Consider the following 24854-nt stretch of genomic DNA (forward strand, 5'->3'; position numbering starts at 1 on the left):
CACTGTGAAGAATTTACCATAGAAATATTCATATTTACACATGTAAAAAATGGCAAAGGTATAAAGACATTTGCTGCAAGCAGTGTATTTAGAAGCACAATACTGGAAGAACCTAAACTCCCATCAATGATAGATTAATTGAATAAATTACAATACACAGTGGAATATTATATAGCTGTTAAAAAGGTAATCCTGTACATTTTGATATGGAACAAACTCCAACTTAGGTTTTTAAGAGAAAGCCCCAAATCTTATAAATAGTTGTTAATTCTATCAATTTTAAGCACCTATTATGTTCATTTGTTACACCATAAGCAGATAAAATTTTAAACTAAGGGTTTTTTTTTTTTAAGTTTTTCTTATGTTTCCCTAAGGACAAATTCAAATTCCAGCCTATGCAATTACTTTATGAATTGCTTACCTGACTGAACGATCATCACTTCCAGTCACGGCCAAAGGTTTAGTAGGATGGACGGCAAGTGCCCAAAGTTCACCTTCACAATGCCCTTGCATAATTAGGAAAGGTTTGTTTCTTTCATGCACCACAATTTCAAAAATTTCGCTGTCCTGTGTTCCAACTAGAATGTGGTCACCTCGCCAACAAACACTCCTTACAGACAAACCTAGTCAAATTGAATTGTATTTAAGATCAGTACTGTAATAACAGAATGCCAATCTGCCTAAACCACTGTTACTTTTTATACCTTAGATATAAGATAAAAGGAATCTGAAAGTCTTGGATCCACACATTTTCTTCATTTATCTGTACTGTTTTCTATGTGGACTATTTCTATTTTTATATACTTAATTTCTACCCATCCTTCAGGGAATACGCTCTTCTTCCTTACTGGACAACATCAGTCATAGTCTGATCACTTCCTCAGCCAAAGGCTTATAACAACAGTGTGCATCATCCACAGAGTAATTATTCAGAATTAAAGAACTGTATTATTTTTCTCTTATAATAATCTGACTTTTCTCCTGTTTATATTTCATTTCTTCAATGTGCTCATAAAATCATTAAGAAGAGAGACTTCTACTTTTTCTATATACAATCCCTTTTGTAACCTCAGGAAAGCTAGTGTCTTCCTCAGTTTTCTCATCTATATAGTATGGTCAACATTAAGCTCCTGTGTAACTTACAATGTAAGAATCAAATAAGAAAAAGTGTCAAATTATTTTGTAAACTTTAAAGTACAATAATGCTCAGCAAAACTAATGAAAACGGTATAACAGTTAACACTGGATGATTGTTATGTGCCAGACACTTCTAAATATTTTACATATATTAGCCCATTTAATTCTCTGAAATAGCTACTCTTATTCTCATTTTACAGATGAGGTATGCAGCTCAAGGTCACACATCTAATACTTCCAGTCCTCTCTTATAATTCCACACTAGTGTATAATACATTTACTTTTATAGTGAAAGATTCTGTTTTATTACATCAATTTTTAAAAACCCTCCCAAAGAAAAAATTATCTCCTGATCGCTGACAAATTTGGATGAAGGAAAAACACATATACATGAATTTAAATAATCCTAAACAAAAGTTCCCCTAGCTCTCAACACACTATTTTCAACAGTTTATTTGCTAAACAGTTATATTTAGCGTTCTAATAGTAAAATATTTTCAAAATTTAAGGTTACCAAAGTAAGTACCTATCACATCTCTCTGTAGGTTCCATTATAACAGGCATTAGACATGAAAAGAACCTCTGTCGTAACACTAAACATAGATGGTCTTCAGGCAAAATTTCTCCTCTTCAGCAGAAGGATTTTAATTAAAATGTATACAGTATGAAGGGGCAAATATAAGTCTCATTTATTTTACAAAACATACTTTTAAGTTTACTGAAAGAAACCAACAACCTTGGTATATTTAGAATTTGCCTAGTAATGAGATATTTGTTTTGCTATTACCTTTGTACCCCTGGTCTGTCTCCCTGAGATCAATCACAGTTATTGGTTTAAAAGTTAAATCCCAAAGACGAATACAGCCATCTCTGCCACCAGTAGCAAAGCCTTCTTCACAAGCATTCATGCTAAAAATTCCCGCCTAGAAGAGGGAATAAAATAATTTAACAATATATACTTTTTAAGAAAATACACTATATATGATGGTAGAAATCCACTTAAAAATTTTTTTATATGGCATAGGAATAATCAAATACATCAGAAAACACAAAGGATAATCTAGAAACAAATCTATGCATATATAGGAACTCAATATGTGACCAAGGTGGTATTTAATGAGATGGGCATAACATAAAAGAAAATTCAGTTAAACCTTATACCATATATAGAAATGAATTACACAAAAACAAAAACATGCAGACCAAATTCTAAACGTAAAAAATGAAACATATATTAGAAGAGTCAGAACACTTACGTAACTTTGGGCTGTGAGAGAACTTTTTTTAAGCGTGGCAGGTTACCCACCAAGGCATAAAGGAAAAATTTTCAATTTTTCATATGAGAAAAGATATCATAAAAAAACAAACTGGGGAAATATTTGCATTGTATATGACTGTCAAAAGGTTAATATCCCTAATATGAATAATATTGCATATGAATAATATTGAATAATAATATTGAATATGAACAAATGAATAAAGGAAAGAAAATCCAACAACAACAGTAACAAAAAAAGAGTACAGGATAAGAAAAGCCAATTAACAGAAAAGGAAATTCAAGTACAGCTGACCCTTGAACAATGCGGGTGTTAGGGGTGCCGACCTTTGTGTAGTCGAAAATTCTAGTAAAACTTAGAATTGGACCTCCACATCCAAGGTTCTCCATATCTGCAAGTTCTGCGGTATCCATGGATTCAACCAACCACAAATTGTGTAGTACTACAGTATTTGCTATTGAAAATAATTTGCATACAAGTGGACCCTTGTAGTTCAAACCCATGTTATTCAAGGGTCAACTCTAGTCAATAAATACATGAAATTTCACAAATAGACAGGAAAGCAAACTAAAACAAATAGTTATTATTTTTCACCCAGAAGACAAGCAAAAATTTCCAAGAGTGGACACAACCTCTGCTGATGAGTATGAGGAAGAAACTGGTATTTTTATATATTGATGGTAAAAATGTGAATTGCCACAACCTTTGTTAGAATCTGCTATTTCTGGTCTTTAGGCATTTTGCTTAAAGCAAGTCCTGCTCTAAGTGGTTCTTTAATATACTTAATATGTAATATATATTGAATAGTGATTCATATTAATATATGTATCACTTTTCTACTTGAGATTGTCCTGCTACCAATATGGCAGCTCTGTGCTCTCTAGCTCCCCTCACTATGTGAGGGACTCAACTGCTAAAAAAGCCCAAATCAAAAAACACTGAAAGGTTTTTGTTTGTTTGTTTTTAAAACTTTTTTTGGTCATACCGCATGGCACGCGGGATCTTAGTTCTCCGACCAGGGATCGAACCTGGGACAGCCAGGGAAGTCCCTAAAAGGGACTAAACACTAAAAGGCTTTAACAACAGCTTTTTTTTCCTGATAACTTATTTATATGAAAATCTCATGAAGTACAAAAATTAAATTCCTTTGCCACTCACTTAATGAATCAATGATATTAAAATTAAAAAGTTAATTTTATCCTAGAGCTATCCCCAAATTTCCCACTGGTAAATTGGCTACAAAAGCACTAGCTTTATTCTAATGTGGTTAATCTAGGATATTTTTAGGTTAAATTTAACGAACTTTTTTTCAACAATGAAAAAGACACCATACTAAAGCAATGGTTTGAACAAAATAATAATTATACTAATTTAATTGCATAATGTTTCTTCATTGAAATCTTGAAAACAAAAACAAATTAATTCAATTGTAATAGTAGTTTTCAAGTTACTGAATTGAACAGAAACCTGCTATATTATGGAACCTTTTGTTCTAAGACAGGAAGGTAAGTAATTAATACCTAAAAGTATTTAAAATATTTAAATATACTTACAGTATGAGCTCCTTGTATTGTTCGTATAAGATTAATTCCTTTCCAAACATATATATCCCCATTGAGTGCACCAGAATATGTTAATTCATCCCTTGCACAGGCCAGGCACAATATTGTCTGAAGGTCACCAGTCTTACCAAAGACCCCTCGTTTTGGGGTCAGAGCATTTCCACATAAACTCCAGAACTAAAAAGTACATAGTATAATCGAATTACCAAAGAATGCTCATAATATAACCAAAAACATTTCCAATACTTTGATGCTATATTAGAGCAGCAGACTAGAAATTACCTAAGAAACTCTCTTATGATACAATAGCGTTCAATGTTCACATCCTCATCTTAGTGTTGTCATTAGCTATGTTATAGCAGATAAATCACTGTTTCAATCCTTACTGTAATAAGGGGGGGTTGAACTAAACTATTTTAAAAATATGCTGTGTTTCCCTTAGGTTTCTGGAAAAAAAACTACATAATCTTTTAGACAGATTAAAAAGTTGGGAAGGGTTAGCAATGAAAATGAAGCTAATATTCATTTCTTCAGTTACACTGGCAGTCACATTTCAAACGCTCAAGAGCCACATCTAACTAGTGGTTACTCTATGGGACAGCACTGATGTGGATTCTAGAACAATGGTTCTTAACTCCTGCTGAGCATCAAAATCATTTGGATAGCTGGGCTTCACTCTCCAGAGATTCTGTCTCAATTTATTTCAGTGGGGGTTCAGGTATATTGTGTCATTAATTTCCCCCAGGTGATTTTAATATGCAGCCAAAATTGAGAATCACTAATTTAGAAGAAAAAAATAGACTGAAATTGGGACTTACTGAAAGGAAGAGAACCAGCTATACTTATGCACAGAAATCACGGAGATTTTTAAATTTAAAAATCATACATTGATTAAAGCATTCATTAGCTATTTGAATGGATAAGTGATCATTTTTAGTTCTTTAAGGCTTCAGATTTTAAACTTAGATCTTTAGGTCTTAGAATAAGATCTTGAAGATCAGGTAAGATCTTTTAAGTACATAATATTAATAAATCATATTACTTTAAGTGGCAATTTACTTATTATAAAGTTGAACTTATTCTCTGGGCCTAAATTCTTTATGCAGAACTATCTAATGTTTATACTCCTGCCCTGCCCCATATTCATTTCTTTCTTTCTGCAAACATTAACTTTACCTGAATCCACATAAAAGAACAAAAACCCTCATCATGAAGATTTATGTTTGACTTCCCTATCTTCTTCCAAAAATGAACAAATCATTCCAAATGTGTATCTTTCTTATTTTTAAGCTTTACAAGTAAAGGAACTGCTCAGCTTTGAAAATATCAGAGAGCAACATACTAATCTCTTTTTCATCCACCTCTGTTTCTCTCTGTCTCTCTCTCACTCTGTCTCTCTCTCTCTCGCTCTCTCTCGCTCTCTCTCTCTCTCTCTCTCTCTCTCTATACACCCACGCACGTTGTGTGTGTATGTGTGTGTGTGTGTGTGTATATATATATATATATATATATATCCTAAATTGTAGTGTGATGTGTGCTTAGTGGCAGAGAATAAGTAATCATGACTATTATAAAGCAAGACCCTTCTAGTACCTTGATATGTTTTACACCACAGCTGACCAGTTTATTTGGCTGGTACACATCCCAAGAAATATCAAATATCTGTAAACAAATCAGATTCATGGTTAAAATACTTATTTCCAGAATCATTTAAGAATCCTGTCCAAAAGCCCAAATAGCCCCAAACCCTACATATCATAAAACAATATTCCTCAATAAATAATAATCAGAACCCTACACTTCAAGATCCTATGAGAAATAAAGTATGTAAATGATAAGGAATAAAAACTATTTCTTATCGTTTCTATGAACCATATGAAACTACTAGTGGAATGGAAATTAACATCTCTTTCTAATTTTTTAAAAAAATTTGGTCTATAAATAACAAGAATGATTCAACAGAAACAGGGAATGAGGCAGGTAAGTGCATAATTTCTAAAGAGGAAAGATAATTAAGAGAACATACACAACACTTATACAGCCAGAAATAGAGAACATTTTTGTAGCTTTCTATCACACAGAATTACTTACACAAAAGATCCAAACATTTATTTCACAGTAAAAATTCTGTTTCTAGTTTTCAGTTTTTTTAAATTGTTTATGGGTCAAACAAAACTAACTTACATTTTGGAGATCCCCAGGCTTCATTTTTTTCTAAGGTTCCATAAATTATAAATACACACAAACAATTTTTGTTACAAAATCAAACAAGAAAAAACCCAGCTGAAATAAAATATGCATTAAATATATACTTAATAATAAATGAAAGAAAAATTAATATTTGAAAAATAATCTCATAACAGATAAAAAACAATTCTGCTATCTGGTAGTCTTTACCATGTTTCTTTGATATCTGCCTGCATAATCACCTAATATGCTTACTACCTCTAAAAATTTACCAAGTGATAGTCTTTAGTGATAATGAAGAAAGAATACATCTTATAAATTAACATTTAACAACTCACCATACATTTAATATACAGATTAAATGAAAAACATACTGATGCACCTTTAAAATACTAACCACAAAAATACTTTTCAAAAATTCCAAAGACAGTACCATTTTTCATAGTAATCAGTCTACTTACTAAGTCCAAAGTACTAATGTGTGAAATGCTTTGATCTAAGTAAGTCAGAATACACAACTGTCTAATAAAATGTACCTAACACTTTAATAATTATCTAAATCGTGTTTGCGTATAACAGGCCCCTCTGAGAATCTGCTGAAAACCAAGTTTATTTTCCAAAATGCAAATACATTAAAATTTTTTACACAATTTTTACAGATTCATAGATTTTCCCCAAATAGAATCAACGACTGTAGCTCCTGTGTTGGTTCAGGTTAGGTGATTATGCAGACAGGTGTCAAAGAAACATGGTAAAGACTACCAGATAGCAGAATACAGCAGATACACCAAAAAAATCAGACATTTTAAAGAGTTTAAGACAAAGTATTCATTATATTAATTTCATACAACTTGGAATAAGGAATGTATTTTTAACAAGTTTCCAAAGTGAAAAATGTTAGGTCTCTAACATAATTTCAAATTCATACGTGCAACAGTATTCACCTTAACTATGATGCATATGTGATAAATCAAACTGAATAATAAATAGAGCCTAGGCATGAACCATTCAATTTTTAAATTTAGGTTTGAATAACTTAAAACTCAACATTTTTGCCAAAGCAAACACTGGGTTAAAGGTTTTATGCTAAAACTATACATATCAAGTCATGTTTTTGAGTACCACAATACATATACGCATTCTAAAATTTTATGAGTATTTATAACTGCATTTAAAATTTTAAATTACACATGAGCAACTGGCAATAACAAAACACAGAAACATAAAATCTCCTGACTCTTCTCTGGCTTTTTCCCACGCAGTACCCATTAGAAACTCCAAAGGAGAATACTTACTCTATCTGTGTGACCTGGAGCCATAGATAACATTTTTCCTCTTTTCCAATCCCAAACGCAAACTGCATTCTTTGAATCAAGTCCAACTGAAACCAAGCGCTGAATTATGTCCAAGAAGACCAGGGAGCAGGGGGAATAAAAAAGTAAACAAATAAAAAAGGAACCAAATTATAAATGGCAAACAAATTCTACTCATGGGTATTATAAACATCAAAACTTACACACTTATATTTTATAGACCTCATAGAGAAAGGCTGGATGTATTTCATCTTGTTAATATTTGCATATATGTGTAGTTCTTCATATGAGAAACAGAAGAAAGACTTCCATTTCTAACAGTAGGATTGACAGAACACCCTAAACATCTCTCCTGCCAAAAACTAAAAATGCTAGATAAAATGAAAAAACATCTTTTTAAATGCACTGTTGAGCTGTCAAGGAATTAAGAAATCTGAGAACAAAAACAAAGTGATTTCCTATGGGAATCCTGGAAGTAAGAGAGCTCCTATACCCACTTTACTCTAAAGGTATCAGCTAACTCCTGGTAAGCCTAATTTTTGTTCTTCAGGCTAAAGAGGAATAGGAGATAAAGTTTAGGGCCTGCCCAAGGTAGGGATTTGAATTGCAGACATTTGACTAAAGCAGTAACTCCTCAGAGTAAGGGAGAACAAGAAACCATCCCTTTTCAAAGAAAGGGGCAGTGATGCATGAAGGGGAAAAAAACCCTCCTGAAAATATGTAGCCACAAACAACCTTCACATGGTTGTAGGGCCTATGTCCACATGAATCATGAATCCTTCAAATGAAAAATTTCATTCAGAGTGGTCCTAAGGGTTGCAGAGTTTTCAAGCATTTTCAACTATGTGGCACAGGCAAATATAAATCCTATATGGAGGACTGATACATCAATCCATCCCTCGAAGAATTCCTACAAGTAGCAAGTCAATAAAAAATAAACTTAAAACAAACAACCCCCACACCCAATAACCAGAGGAAATAAGGGACCATGAGTGAGAATCAGCAAGTCACCAGAAACAGAACAATCAGTCTTGAAAAGTATCAGACATTGGAATTATCAGATAACATAAAATAAGCTTAATATGAGTAGAGAAATAAAATTAAGCCTTCAAAATATCTTCATACGAGACAAGAATGGGAGACCATAAAAAGTATCCCAGCAAATTTAAGGAAGCAAACAATTTCTAGAAATGAAAAATAAATGAAATTAAAAGTTCAGTGGAAAAAAGAAAAAAATACCTCAGTGGAAGAGTTATATAGGAGATTAGAGGGAGATGAAGAGACTGAGCTGAAAAGAGGGGACAGTGAGATGAGAAGTATGAGAGAGGTTAGGAAACATGAAAGATGGCCTTTGGTCATGAAGGAGTATTAGGGTCTGAACTTGCCCCCCTGCCATAAACAACTAGAAAACTGTACAAAATATATAAAACAAATATTTTTGGACATTCTTAACAGGAAGTGAAGCACTGTAAACCGTGAATGAGGGGGAAGCAAACAAGGTAAGTTCTGCAATTGCCCCAGCCTTCATTTAGGTGGCATTTTCCAGACTATAGCACAGAAAGGTGGAAGCCAAACAGAGCCTAGAAGACTTGCTGATTTGAGAAGACAGAGCCTGAAGTTCAGAGAGGCCAAGATGGCTAGAATTTGCAGAGCAGAAAAAGAACTCTAGAAAATCTGTTTATGGGTCCCCTTGAGAACACCAGTTCTTGCATGTATAAGGTGAAATCCATGAGGCCATGCAAAGAACAAATTCTGAAAAAAGAACAATTACTGGGGAGCTAAAGCCAAACAATTCCCAGAGATCATAAAGGATCAGGATCACTCAAATTCCCAATAGCAAGAATGGAGGTATATCCTCGAATTCACTGTGTATTCAGTAGAGATTCCAGGAGGGTCACACCATAGTAGTGAAGTTAAACCAGTGGTCCTAGAGGAAAAGCTACTCTAGCCTTGACAAAAAAACTTGAAAGCAAGCTTTTCAAAAGGACCAAACTGATCGACAAGGAACTTAACTACCTACAATGTCCAACATGCTTTAAAGGGATACAACAAAATCCAGCATTCAGAATGTAATATACACAATGTCCAGCATCCAATAAAAAAAATTACTGAACATGTTAAAAAAGAGGAAAATGTGACCAATAACCAGGAGAAAAATCAGTTAATAGAAACAGACCCAAGAATCACAGGAATGATTAAAATTAGAAGATATTGGCTGTTAAGATGGAAATGTTCAAGATGCTCCAGAATTATTTTAAAACAAACACATAAAGAATAAAAAGAGAAATGGAAGATATAAAAGAAAAACATGTTGAACTTTAAATATAAATGTTAAATTATCTGAAATGAAAATTCACTCCAAAGGATTACCAGCAGCTTAGACAATGAAGAAAAAATAAATGAACTTGAAGACACAGCAACAGAAACTATCAAAAATAAAGCACAGAAGGAAAAAGGGAACAAAGTAACAGAGCCTCAGTTACCTTTAGAAAAATTTCAAGGGGTCTAACGTACAGGTAATTGTGATTCTAAAAGGAGAAGAAAGATGGAAGAAAAGAAAAACAAAACTGAAGAAATAATGGCCAAAACTTTCTCAATTTGATAAAAAACATAAACCCACAAATCTGAGACGCTCGATAAACTTCAAGCAGGATAAATCACACACACAGAAAAAACACATCCACACACATGGGCATCAAACTGTTGAAACCAGTGCTAAAGAGAAAAACCTTAAAAGTGGCCAAATAAGAGAGAGAATTTGGGTGTGTAAGGACAAAGATTTAAAAATAATCCTGGGCTTCTCATCTGAAGCTATGCATATCAGATGACAATGAATAACCTCTCTAAAGTGCTGAGGGGGAAAAATGTCAACACAGAATTATATACTTACCAAAAATATCTTTTGAAAACTGGGTCAAAATTAAGTCTTTTTCAAATAAACAAAAGATGAGAAAATTCATCAACAAATCAGCACTATAAGATATGATACCAGAAGTTTCTTCAGGCAGAAGGAAAATGATACCAAAGAGAGACTTAATTTACACATATCAATGAAGAGTACCCAAATGGTAAATATGTAAATAAGACTTTTCTTACTTTTAATTTTCTTTGAAAACTAACTGTTTAAGGAAAAATCACAACAGTTATAATGGAGTTTACAAAGCATGTAAAATGAATGAAAATGAAAGAAGTAAAATGAATGACAACAATAGCACAATAAACAGAAGGAGGAAAAAAGAAATAGCAGAATACATATTTTCCCGTATTTTTTCAAAGTGCACAGGAAACCTCATGAAGATCACAAAATTGTGAATTACAAAATAAGCCTAAACAAATTTTTAAAAATTAAAATACAGAGTATGTTCTCTGACAAAGACAGAATGAAATCAGAATAACAGAAAGTTGTGCAGAAAATCCTCCAAATATCTGGCAACTATCAGTACAATTCTAAGTAACCGCAGAGTTAAAGAAGAAATCACAAGGACCCACCCACAACACGTACTTTGAAAAGCACTGGTTTAGAAGCAGGGGTAGGCAAATTATAACCCTCAGGCCTGTACCCTGCTTTTCGTAAATAAAGTTCTACTGGAACACAGCCACACCTATTCCTTTATAAGGTGTCTATGACTGCTTTCACACTACAATGCAGAACTGGATTAGCTGTGACTCCAGCTACTGGAGTAGCTGAGACTGCATAGCTCAAAAGCTTAAAATATTTACTATCTGACATGTTGTAGAAAGTTTTGCCAATCTCTGGTTTACAGCACAGATTCTGGTACCAGACTGCCTAGGTTTAAATACCAGCTCCATCTCTCACTAACTGGATGACTTTGGGCAGTTATTTAGCCTCTCTGTACCTTAGGTTCCTCACCGCCTAAATAGGGATAATGAAAAAAAACCTCATAGGGTTAACATATATAAAGGAATTAGAAGAGTGCTTGGCATAATTATATAAACGTTTGTTATCATCATCATTATTATTATGTTCCCATAACCATAATTAACTTTAAGAACCCATGCCCTCCACCCGTCTGAATGAGAAATGTCATTTAGTACCTAGCTAGAAAGTTTCCACATAGTAAAATTACTATCTAAGTCCCCAAATGGGTAGAATGAATGGCTTACATAAAAAGATACAGAATATATTTTGTATCTGGCTCTCCATGAAGTCACACTTGCAGAGAGTCCAAATGAACTAGAGGAGATGATTTGCTCCTCCTAAGAGTCTTTAATATTTGGGAACTAGAGAGTAATCAGCAAATATCTAGCTAAAACAAAGATATCTACCTCTCGCTATAGTATACTATGTAGAGATTAAAATTCACAAGACACGTATAAAGTGAGGAACAGTCAGAGAGGCACTGCCCTTTCTATCAATGCCTCTTCTCTCTGGCTAAGTTCATCACACACAAAGTGAACCACAACTGGTCAAAAGCTTTAAAACTCCATGTACCTCAATAGAGCCCCAGAGCATCTGGCTCTCTGCACAGGCAGTAACAAAATAGACCTGGGAGCACTTCCTCTGTAGCCCTGATAAACATATCATGGCCAAAATCAACCTCCCTAACAACAGGTTAAGTAACAGCAGAGAGGAAAAGATAAAAATAACCAAGCGAATACTACCCACTCTCTTAGATTTCTATCATTTTTTACTTCATCATCCTTTCTCACAGGTGAGGAAGAGCATAAAGAAAGTTTTCCAGTGAAAGCAATGCTGGAACCATATCTTAGAAGATAGAGACAGTCGGGTAGAAAAATAAGAGAAAATTCACTTAAGGCCAAAGGATACCAAGATCAGACAGCTCATGGTGCTTTCAGGAAAGAGCTAGTACTTTGGTGTGGCTGAGGGGAGGAGTTGCCAACGGGGAAGTGGCAGGAGACAAGACTGGAGAGGTAGGCCAGAAACAGGAGAAAGAATGAGCTTTGTTTTTTAATGAGTTAGAATAAAGAGAGAACTCAGTTTTAAACATGTAATAAATGGTATATCTACATGACATTCAAGGAGAGTATATGGAGGTGAGGAGAGAAGCTGAGGCCACTGTTAACTGACACAGGAGTTAAAGTCATGGATCTAGTAATCACCTAAAGAGAATAAGTGAAGTGAGGGGGGCTGGGGAAAGGAAGGCTACAGACTCCTAGGAACACTGACATTTAAGAAGCAGACAGAAGGAACAGCTCCTTTCAAGATAACTAAGAACTAACAGTCAGATAGGGAGAAAGAAAACCAGATAAAGAAGGCTCTATCCAGCTTCCCAAATTCCTCCCTGATCCTATTCCCAAACAAAATCTTGGTTGTGTCCATTAATTAAACCGGAAGTATAGCTGACCTTGAACAACATAGATTTGAACTTCCTGGGTCCCCTTACACACATATATTTTCCAACAGTAAATACTACAGTACTACAGGTTCACAGTTGGTTGAATCCACAGACGTAGAGGAACCGTGAATACGGAGGGCCGACTACAAGTTATATGCAGATTAACCCCTGTGTTGTTCAAAGGTCAACTGTATTTATTAAAAAGTTCTAGCACACTAAATACTCAAATGAGAAAAGTATCCTAATAGGCACAACTAGACGAATTCCATGAGTTCCTGCAAGTGTGAAACATATTCAAATAATAGACAAACGTAAAAGATTCTAATATGGGGGTGGGGGGTCCTTGTGATCTCAGTATTTATTAAGTGAGGACTAGTTGTTACAAATGTTACAAAGTAAAAATCACAAATTTTGCAAAATATCCAGGACTTAATGTAGTAAATATTGGTCAATTCATAAAGAAAGCCATCAGAAATTAGGATCTGGCAGAGCAATGGAAGAGATGAAAACTCGAAACTAATACAATAGGCACTTGAGATATGTCTAGATATCAAGAGATTACTAAAAGGTCCTTGGAAAAATCAGTGAACTCCTTTAATATTTTTGCAAATACGACTCTTCATAATCATGTACCAGCATATAATCGACAAAGTTAGGCTAAAAAATTAACATTTTATTCTTAGTTCATTCTATAAATTAGCAGAGTTTTAACTATAACTTAGATTTTGTTAAATATGGGAATGTGTTTTTATAAATTATCATTGTGTTTTCAAGATAAAGTATCAAATTCTCCTCCTCCTACCCCTCTCTACCATTTACTATGAAATTTTAATCTCTGTTTGATGTGGATTTATATAGCCTTTTCATGCCCTAATTATTCTCAATGAGGCAGACTTCCAGTGTTAGCATGGATAGTCAATCCATTTAGAAGAAACCCTCTGGGGAAAGAAAATTCAGCATACTACCAACAGGGAGACTCATTCATTGGATAAACCTTAACTGATCATTTACAGTTTCAAATCTAGTAGAAAATGCAAAAATTATACAGTATTTCCTAATTGGTATTTCATAAACAGTTTACAGATATTAGTGAATAAATAGATATGTTCCCAAATATATTTCTTAACTAAAGCATCTTTCATTAACATAATTTCAGAAATACTCTTAACTTAATCTTCAATTGGCAGCAGTTCCTTACAAGTTTTAACTGTACTTAAGATGGATGAATTCCTTCTGAAATATAAACAACCACCTCCTAAGTTCCATGTTTGGGAAGCAGTAGAGCATTGCGGTTAAAAACATGAGCTTTGGAGTGTGACTGACCTGGGTTCCCGCTCTGGCTCCATTTACTAGCTGTGTAACCTGGGGCAAGTTATTTAACCTCTCTAAGTCTCAGTTTCTTTATCTGTAAAATAGAGATAATAATAATATCTATTTCATAGGGCTGTTGTGAGGATTAAATGAGATAATGTAGGCTTAGCACAATGTCTGGCACTTAGTATGTGCTCAATAACTTTTAGCTATTATGTTTTTTATAAGCTTACATTTTAAAGTAGCACATTCTTATGAAGATCTGTGAAAATAAAATGCATGTACCCAAGACTTTTCTTATATGTTGCTTAAAGTAAGCAAAATTTAAAGATTCAACTAGTAAAAGCTATGGGCATGATTTCTCCTTGTATGTAAGAGAATTTCCTCAGCCATGCAATACACTGCATCTAGAAAGGGCAATTTTAAAATTAAGAAGAAAACATCTATATTTAAAGTATACAGACATTTATAGTTAAACCATTGTGGATATCACAATACCTTTGGTAAATAATTCTAAAAAACAACTTTGTTGGTTTGTTTCATAAAATATAATTTCCTGTGAAGTAAGCAAAGAGTGTCATTCTCTTCCTTTTAAAAAGGAAAATGAAATTTTGATATGAGGACATTAAGGGACTTGAAAAATAACAGAAAAATGGGAAATGAATTAAGGTTCTGGAATTGCCAATCACTGCTACACAGTGGTTCTAAACCTAGAAACACATTTTTTCTCCAAATGAGAGGTTCGAGTTACATCTTTATAGATCTCTTACCGGACTCTAAACAGAAGGTATATTAATCTATGCTACTCAAAGAAGCTATTTCTCAGAGTTGAAAATAAAACATCTACTGGCTGTCATTTTCAAGTGACTAGAACAAAACGTAATCTGTTTCTGTAAAATATAGATCTACAAAATTAATTTTAAGAATTAAAAAGCAGACAACCAAAATTCTTCTAAAAGTTAAAATAATTTTTAAAGTCTAATTTCACTATAAAACTTTTAAAGACTATAAGTTAACTAAATCTGCAAAACCCAACTTCTTATCACTTCTTAAATATGTTTTAGGTACAACAAGTTCCATGAAAGCACCACAAAAGAGCTGTTGGCTTAATTTTTTAAAAATCGATGACTAGAAGTAAATAATAATTTGCAAATTGATTAGTAAGTGGAACAAAGATTACACCTTTTGTTATGAACTTTGATTTTATATAAAATAGCTCATATTATAAAAACTGCATTATTTTCAATTAAAAATATAATTTTGGGCTCCCCTGGTGGCGCAGTGGTTGGGAGTCTGCCTGCCGATGCAGGGGACACGGGTTTGTGCCCCAGTCTGGGAAGATCCCACATGCTGCGGAGCGGCTAGGCCCCGTGAGCCATGGCTGCTGAGCCTGCGCGTCCAGAGCCTGTGCTCCACAACAGTGAGAGGCCCGCATACCGCAAAAAAATAATAATAATTTTAATAGAAACCTTTAAAATAACTAAAAATTAAAATGTTTACAGCTCTACTTAGAGAAAGTGAATTTTCCTAAAATATCTTCCATCTTTCCTATTAACATATAATACCTGGAAAAGAGTTACATGTAAAATTTTCAAGAACAACCAGGTAATGTTCCACCGAGTCAGAATCACTTTGGCTCTAATAGTAGTAATTAATTCAACTGAAAAGTTCTTGATACAATGAAATAAAAACTCATTATTATTCTTATTTTTCTTATATATATCTACCACCCACCCCCTCTACCCACCTCCACCTTGAATAAATGCTTTTTGTCAAATGCTTTCCAATTTAATATTTACAGATTTATAGTAATTTCTTATAGTACACACTTTAAAAACACAGTTTACAAAAAGAAAAAAAATTATCACATACCTGTCCATCTAAGTCAAATGCTAAGCAAGCTATACCATGTGTATGAACATCCTTTAGAACTGATATGGTCTGCACAGTGTATGAATCCCAAACACAGATATAAGGCTCTTTCCCAACTTGTCCTGTTGCCACCAATACTCGTTCAGGATGCAATGCAAGGCTGCAAAATAAATAAATAAACAGATTTAAAACTGCTTACAGAGCTGTTATATCAATGTGAAAATTAGACTTTAGTTACTTATTTACTTAAAATAATTTGGCCTTAAAATAACTTCCATAAAAATCAATCTTAAGAGTTACTACTTCAATGGTATATGTAATAAACAATTATGATAGACTTCATAATCTTGTAATATGATATAGTGTGTGTAAAGTTTTCAAAAAAAGAATTCTCACAAGCAGTCAACTGAACCACAGCAATGAATCAGTAGCAACCCTACCACATGCCAACTTCTCATCTGGTATTCATCTCATCTGTTTCAAGCCCTCTCTCCCATTTACTCTTTTATTGTATAAAGTTAGACCAAATGTTAGTGTCCAAAAATAGCACTGAGTAGCCCTCCTATTATAACATTAATATTAAATTACAAATCCCATTTAAAAAAACAGAAAGGTCACCCATAATTCACAGAAAGTAGTCTGTAAGTCTTTAAAAACAAGACAAAGACCAAATAGTTGGTAATGGTTTATGTACATCAGTAGAAGGCAAGCAATGAATATAAATTTCTCCTTGATAAATTATTCCACAAGTATATTTAGATGATCAAATTCTCCTTTGGGAGAAAAAAAAAATCACTCCGAGCATCAGGGTGGAAGATGAACTGAAAGAGGGAAAAGTTAGGAGGGCATTAAAACAGAATTAACAGGTTTGATGTACAGAGTAACAGAAAGGGAACAGTCTAAGATGACTCTTGGGTTTTTGGCTTGGGCATCTGGATGGCCTGGAGTGGTATCATCAAGTCAGGGAATACTAAGTGAGAAATTATGGAGAGAAAAGGTAAGCGGGAATGGAAGGTTGGTTCAACATATTAAAATCAACCAATGTAATAAGTATATCATATTAATAATAACACCCAAACCCCCACACATGTTCATCTCAATAGATGCAGAAAAAGCATTTGACAAAAATCTAACCTCTTTCATAGTAAAAAACACAACAAACTAGGAATTGAAGAGAATTTCCTTAACCTGAAAGGGCATCTATGAAAATGCACAGCTAATATCACATTTAATTGTGAAAGCCTGAAAGTTCCCACTATAAGTACAGGAACAAGACAAGGATGTCAGCTCTTGCCACTTCCCTTCAACATGATACTGGATATTTTAGCCAGGACAATTAGGCAAGGAAAAGAAATAAAAGAGAGAAGTAAAACTATCTCTACTTGCAAATGACATAATCTCATACATAGGAAACCCTAAGGAATCCACAAACAACAACAGAATAAATCCCAAGTAGAGCTAATAAAATTTGAGTTCAGCAAGGCTGAAGGATATAAGATCAATATAAAAATACAAATTGTATTTCTATACACTAGCAACAATCTGAAAATTAAATCAAGAAAACAATTCCACTTATAACAGCATCAAGAAGAACGAAACACTTAGGAATAAATTAAACAAAAAGGTACAAGACTTATACACTAAAAACTACACAATACCATTAAAGAAATGTTAAGAAACTAAATAAATGGAAAGAAATCTCGTGTTCTTGGAGGGCCATATTGTTAAGATGGTATTACTTCCCAAACTGATCTACAGAGTCAACACAATCCCTGCCAAAACACTAGTCACCTTTCTTGAAGAAATTGACAAGCTGATTCTAAAACTCAGAACAGTAAAAACAATCTTGCAAAAGAACAAAATTGGAAGACTCACACATACCAATTTCAAAACTTACTACAAAACCACAGTAATCAAGACAGTATGGCACTGGCATAAAAACAGACATGCTGATCAGTGGAACAGAATTGAGAGTCCAAAAGTAAACTGATATATTTATGGTCAATTGCCTTTCCATTAATAAGAAAGGTCTTTTCAATAGATGGTGCTGGACATCTGAATATCTAGAATGAATCTGGACCCATACCTCAAACCATATACAAAAATCCACTCAAAATATAAAAGCCAAAACATAGGCATAAATCTTACTTAATTTGGATGAAACAAAGGTGTCCTTAGATCTGACACCAAAAGCAGAAGTGATAAAAGAAAAAACAGATAACATGGACTTCATTAAAATTAAAAACTTCTGTGCTTCAAAGGACAACCATCAAGAACATAAAAACACAACCCACAGAATGGGAGAAAATATTTGCAAAGCATATATCTGATAAAGGACTTGCATCCAGAATACAAAAAAAAAAAAAAAAACAACCACTCAACAACAAAACCACAAACAACCCTATTTTTTATGTGGACAAAGGATTTGAATAAACATTTCCCCCAAGGAAATTACCAGTAATGAAACTCCCAACAAGCAAAAGCCCATCACCAGATAGCTTCACAGGTGACTTCTACCAAACATTTAGATGAGAGTTAACACCTATCCTTATCAAGCTATTCCAAAGAATTGAAGAGGAAGGAATACTTCCTGAACTCATTCTATGAGGCCAGCATCACCCTGATAGCAAAACCAGACAAAGATATGACTAAACAAGAAAATTACAGCTCAATATCACTGAAAAGCATAGATGCAAAAAATCCTTAACAGAATATTAGCAAACCATGATCAAGTGGGATTTATCCCAGCGATGCAAGGATTTTTCATTACCTGCAAATCAATCAGTGTGATACACCACATTAACAAAATGAAGAATAAAACCCATATGATCATCTCAAAAGATGCAGAAAAAGCTTTTGACAAAAATTGAACATCCATTTATGACAAAAACTCCAAGAAAGTGGGCATAGAGAGAACATACCTCAACATAATAAAGGCCAGATATGACAAACTGACAAATATTATACTCAATGGTAAAAGCTGAAAGCATTTCCCCTAAGATCAGGAACAAGACAAGGATGCCCACTCTTACCACTTTTATTCAACATAGTAATGGAAGTCCTAGCCACAGCACTCAGACAAGAAAAAGAAATAAAAGGAATCCAAATTGGAAAACAAGAAGTAAAACTTCACTGTTTGCAGATGACATGATACTACACATGGAAAATATTAAAGATGCTACCAGAAAACTACTAGAGCTCATCAATGAATTCGATAAAGTTGCAGGATACAAATTAACATACAGAAACCTGTTGCATTTCTATACACTAACAACGAAGTATCAAATAGAGAAATTAAGGAAACAATCCCATTCATCATCGCATCAAAAAGAATAAAATACCTAGGAATAAACCTACCTAAGTAGGTAAAAGACCTGTACTTAGAACTATAAAACAGTGATGAAAGAAACTGAAGATGACACAAATAGATAGAAAGAGATACCACGTTCATGGACTAGAAAAATCAATATTGTTAAAATGATTATACTATCCAAGGCATTCCACAGATTTAATGCAATCCCTATCAAAATACCAATGGCATTTTTCACAGAACTAGAACAAATAATTTTAAAATTTGTATGGAGACACAAAAGACCCTAAATAACCAAAACCATCTTGAGAAAGAATAGAGCTGGAGGAGTCAGACTCCCTGACTTAAAACTATAGTACAAGTTAAAGTAATCAAATCAGTATGGTACTGGCACAAAAACTGGCACAAATCAGTATGGTACTGGTGGGATTTGTGCACAGATCAATGGAACAGAATAGAGAGCCCAGAAATAAACACATGCACTTATAGTCAATTAATCTATGACAAAGGAGGCAAGAATATACAATGGAGAAAAGACAGTCTCTTCAATAAGTGGTGCTAGGAAAAACTGGACAGCTGCATGTAAAAGAATGAAATTAGAACATTCTCTAACACCATATACAAAATAAACTGAAATGGATTAAAGACCTAAATGTAAGACTAGATACCATAAAACTCCTAGAGAAAAACATAGGCAGAACACTCTGACATAAATCGCTGCAGTATATTTTTGGATCCATCTCCTAAAACAAAGGAAATAAAAGCAAAAATAAATAAATGGACTGTACACCTGAAACTAACACAACATTGTAAATCAACTGTATTCCAATAAAAAATTTTTTAATTAAATAAAAAAAGGAACCTAATTAAACTTAAAAGCTTTTGAACAGCACAGGAAACCACTGACAAAACAAAAAGACAACCTACTGAATGGGTGAAAATATTTGGAAATTATATGACTGATAAGGGGATAATATCCAAAATATATAAACTTAACATTAAAAACAAACAAACAACCCCATCAAAACATGGGCAGAAGACCTGAATAGACATTTTTCCAAAGACGACATTCAGATGGCCAACAGACACATGTAAAGATGCTCAACACTGTTAATCATCAGAGAAATGCAAATTAAAACCACAGTGAGGTATCACCTCATACTGGTCAGAATGGCTATCATCAAAAACAACACAACAGGGCTTCCCTGGTGGCACAGTGGTTGAGAGTCCGCCTGCTCATGCAGGCGACATGGGTTCGTGCCCCGGTCCGGGAAGATCCCACATGCTGCGGAGCGGCTGGGCCCATGAGCCATGGCCGCTGAGCCTGCGCGTCCGGACCCTGTGCTCCGCAACGGGAGAGGCCGCAGCAGTGAGAGGCCTGTGTACCACAAAAAACAAACAAACAAAACAACACAACAAATATCGGCAAGGATGTGGAGAAAAGGGAACCCTCGTACACTGTGGGTCAGAATGTAAATTGGTGCAGCCACTGTAGAAAACAGTTTGGTGGTTTCTCAAAAAACTACAAATAAACTACTGTATGACTCAGCAATTCTTCTCCTGGGTATATATCCAAAAAAACCAAAAATATTAATTCAAAAAGATACATGTACCCCAATGTTCACATAGCAGCGTTATTTACAATTGCCAAGATATGGAAGCAACCTAAGTGTCCATTAACAGAAGAGGTGTTTTATACACACACACACACACACACACACACACACACACACAATGGAATACTACTCAGCCATAAAACAGAGTGAAATTTTGCCATTTGCAGCAACATGGATGGACTTGGAGGGCATTTTGCTAAGTGAAGTAAGTCAGACAAAGACAGACAAATACTGACTGTATAATATCACTTACATGCAGAATCTAAAAAATACAACAAACTAGTGAGTATAACAAAAAAGAAGCAGACTCACAGATATAGAGAACAAACTAGTGGTTACCAGAGGGGAGAGGGAGGTGGGGAGGGGGAATATAAGGGTTGAGGATTAAAAGGTACAAACTATTAGGTATAAAATAAGCTACAAGACACGGGGAATATAGCCAATGTTTTATAATAACTATAGAATATAACCTTTAAAAACAAAACCCCATGAGTTCATACTGATACCTCCGATTTTATTTTATTTATTTTTTTAACATCTTTATTAGAGTATAATTGCTTTACAATGATGTGTTAGTTTCTGCTTTGTAACAAAGTGAATCAGTTATACATATACATATGTCCCCATTTCTCTTCCCTCTTGCATCTCCCTCCCTCCCACCCTCCGTATCCCACCCCTCTAGGTGGTCACAAAGCACGGAGCTAACCTCCCTGTGCTATGCGGCTACTTCCCACTAGCTATCTATTTTACATTTGGTAGTGTATATATGTCCATGCCACTCTCTCATTTTGTCCCAGCTTACCCTTCACCCTCCCTGTATCCTCAAGTCCATTCTCTAGCAGGTCTGCATCTTTATTCCCATCTTGCCCCTAGGTTCTTCCGACCATTTTTTTTCTTTTAGATTCCATATATATGTGTTAGCATACGGTATTCGTTTTTCTCTTTCTGACTTACTTCACTCTGTATGACAGTCTCTAGGTCCATCCACCTCACTACAAATAACTCAGTTTTGTTCCTTTTTATAGCTGAGTAATATTCCATTGTATATATGTGCCACATCTTCTTTATCCATTCATCTGTTGATGGACACTTAGGTTGCTTCCATGTCATAGCTATTGTAAATAGAGCTGCAATTAACATTTTGGTACATGACTCTTTTTGAATTATGGTTTTCTCAGGGTATATGCCCAGTAGTGGGATTGCTGGATCGTATGGTAGTTCCATTTTTAGTTTTTTAAGGAACCTCCATACTGTTCTCCATTGTGGTTGTATCAATTTACATTTGCACCAACAGTGCAAGAGGGTTCCCTTTTATCCACACCCTCTCCAGCATTTATTGTTTGTAGATTTTTTGATGATGGCCATTCTGACCGCTGTGAGATGATATCTCAATACCTCGGATTTTAATCCAAAACCACAGGGTTCATTTAATAAGGTATGCCTGTAAATAAGGTTCTTTCCTTATTTACAGGCATACCTTGTTGTACTGTGCTTCATCGATAGTGCGTTTTTTACACATTGAAGGTCTGTGGCAACCCTGCATCGTGTTAAGTCTACCAGTGCCATTTTTCCAACAGCATTTGCTCTCTTTGTGTCTCTGTATCACATTTTGGCAATTCTCATAATATTTCAAACTTTTTCATTATTATATGTTTGTTATGGTGGTCTGTGATCAGCAATCTTTGATATTACTACTATGACTCACTGAAGACTCAGATAATGGTTAGCGTTTTTAGCAATAAATTATTTTTAAATTAAGGTATGTACATTGTCTCTTTAGATACATGCTATCACAGACTTAGACTACAGTATAGTATAAACATAACTTTTATATGCACTGGGAACTAAAAAATTCGTATGACTAACTGCTGCTGTTTTCGCTTTAGCAGTGGTCTGGAACTGAACCTGCAGTATCTCTGAAGTATACCTGTATAATTTCTTCCTCCAAGAGTGGAAGGCTTATTAGGCTCTCATAATCTGAAGTCTATTTATTTATTTAATTTTAGTATATATAAAGCTGTTTCAGAATTGCTAGCCCTGTGAGAAACAATTTTACTAACCAGATTATAGCATTATCTACAGTTACCTTTGTCTTCATTCTTATAGTATTCAGTCCAGATATTTTTTCAGATTTTTAGGTTAAGCTTCTCCCTGTAAAGCCCAGCAGTGGAGAGGAGAAAGCTTGTGAAACTGTGGTTGGAATTTGTTTTTCTATTTTTACTTATAGTTATTTTTTCAGTTTTGGTATTCTCTGTTTAAATAATGGTGAGACTAGGGTTTTGCATAGAAACATCATAGTTGTGAAGTGAATTCTGCATTGTTTAGGGAAAAGATTCTGTGAGGTAACTACATACCTGCCTCTGTCCTCAGTCACCTGGAAGTTTGAAAAGTTTTAAATTTAATGAGGTTCAATTCATAATTTTCCTTTCTGGAAGTCACACTTTTTATGCCCTATTTCCTATACTTCTTCTCAGAAATATTATAGTGTTAGCTTTTACATTTAAGATATATGGCTCAATTTGAGTTAAATTCTGTATATGGTGAAATATAGCTAAGGTTCACTTTGTTCCACATATGGATATTTAACTGTTTTCAACATTACTTGTTGAAAAGACTATTTTTTGAGCATACTTTATATGCTCACAGAAATCATCCAGTAGAAAAATCATCAAAAACATTGATACAGGAGACAGAGAGAATTTCTGGAACAGGGAAAAAAGGGTGGGATTTGTGCACAAGTAGAGGGATTAATGTGAGGAAGGAGCTGCATGTATTGCTGATGGATGGGTGGAATCTGAAAGTTCTCTTCTGATAGCTCCAAGTTTCTTAATGAGAAAGAAAGCAGGAGTGTTTTTCCAAAAATCTTGAAGTTAACTTAATATATTAGAGTTAAGTTTTATCCCACATATTGCCTACTAAATTGCAGAACATATAGGGGTACTCAACAATGCTACAGATTGATTTGGGAGAAAGATGATAGAAGTAACCATTTCAAGGCGTATTCCTAGCCTAAAACATAGGTGACTACCCATCCATATTGTGACATCATCATTTGAAATACATGGAAAGAACAGATTCTCTTTTAAGTTCCTTTTCCTATTACTATTCCTGAATATTAGAAATTAGGTAAGAGCACTGTCATCAGATCTGACAATCACATAAGTTATTTTAAGCATTTACTCTCTAAATTTATCATAACTATAAAGTAGTAACACAATAAACAAACATAAAGGGGGCTGTCTCCTTCAAGACAGTTATCTTCATATATTTCCCTTCTTATACACAATTGTGCATCAGTTTCTTTAAATTTATGCTCACAAATCTTAAATGTGCATTTTTAGACTGTAACATAGTCCTTTTAAACCCTTAGCTGATAAATTTTGCGTTTTCCTCTCAACCTCCAAGCTCCTCATGAGCACAGTCCTCCACCATCAACTTCCTCCTTTGCAGCTGATAAAGCTGCCTTGTACTCAATGAATAAATATAGATGGAATTAGAGAAGATTACTTTGCCCTCAACAAATTCACTAACCTAAGTGCAACAGTTACAGCTGACTCTGCCCTCCCTCTTGTAAAATGGAAGAAACGTCTCTAACCCACACACTCTGCACTTGTGCTCTGGATCCTGTTCTCTTTACTTTCAAGTAAAGGAAACTTATTTACTTTATTCCTAGAGCTATGTTTTCTGGAATTATTGCTTCCGCACTACTGAGTCATTCCTATTAACACTCAAATATACTTAGTGAAAAACACTCCCTTGACCCTTCACAGTAAAACGCCTCAGAAGAGTTGTCTCAATTTTTCCACTCCCTTTACTTTCTCCACATATTCCAACTAAGCTTCCACCACTTCTCCTTCACTAAAATAGTTGTTTTCAAGGTCATGTGTGACCCTGTCAAATCTAGTGGTCAACTGTATGTCCTTATTTTCCAACACTTTTCAACGGTATTTA

General features: G+C 34.3%; 1 protein-coding gene across 5 annotated transcripts in view; it reads right to left on the minus strand.

The window, feature by feature from the left end:
* Nucleotides 1–24854, minus strand: part of EML5 (EMAP like 5) — a 163531-nt gene that overhangs the window by 114880 nt on the left and 23797 nt on the right. For 4 of the 5 annotated variants that reach the window (XR_007475312.1, XM_049705432.1, XM_049705433.1 and 1 more), the window contains exons 2-7: nt 15978–16137; nt 7459–7557; nt 5570–5638; nt 3968–4153; nt 1925–2060; nt 422–623 (exon numbers count right to left, since the gene is read on the minus strand). Coding sequence is in view for 4 of the 5 variants with exons in the window: in XM_049705432.1 (XP_049561389.1) it covers nt 422–623; nt 1925–2060; nt 3968–4153; nt 5570–5638; nt 7459–7557; nt 15978–16137 (852 nt within the window). In the remaining variant the exon portion in view is untranslated. Of the gene's footprint in view, nt 1–421; nt 624–1924; nt 2061–3967; nt 4154–5569; nt 5639–7458; nt 7558–14117; nt 14204–15977; nt 16138–24854 lie in introns of those variants that run through there. The other variant, XM_049705434.1, reaches the window with a different exon arrangement.

Source organism: Orcinus orca, chromosome 2 (genome assembly GCF_937001465.1).
Source record: "Orcinus orca chromosome 2, mOrcOrc1.1, whole genome shotgun sequence".
Taxonomy (NCBI): Eukaryota; Metazoa; Chordata; class Mammalia; order Artiodactyla; family Delphinidae; genus Orcinus; species Orcinus orca.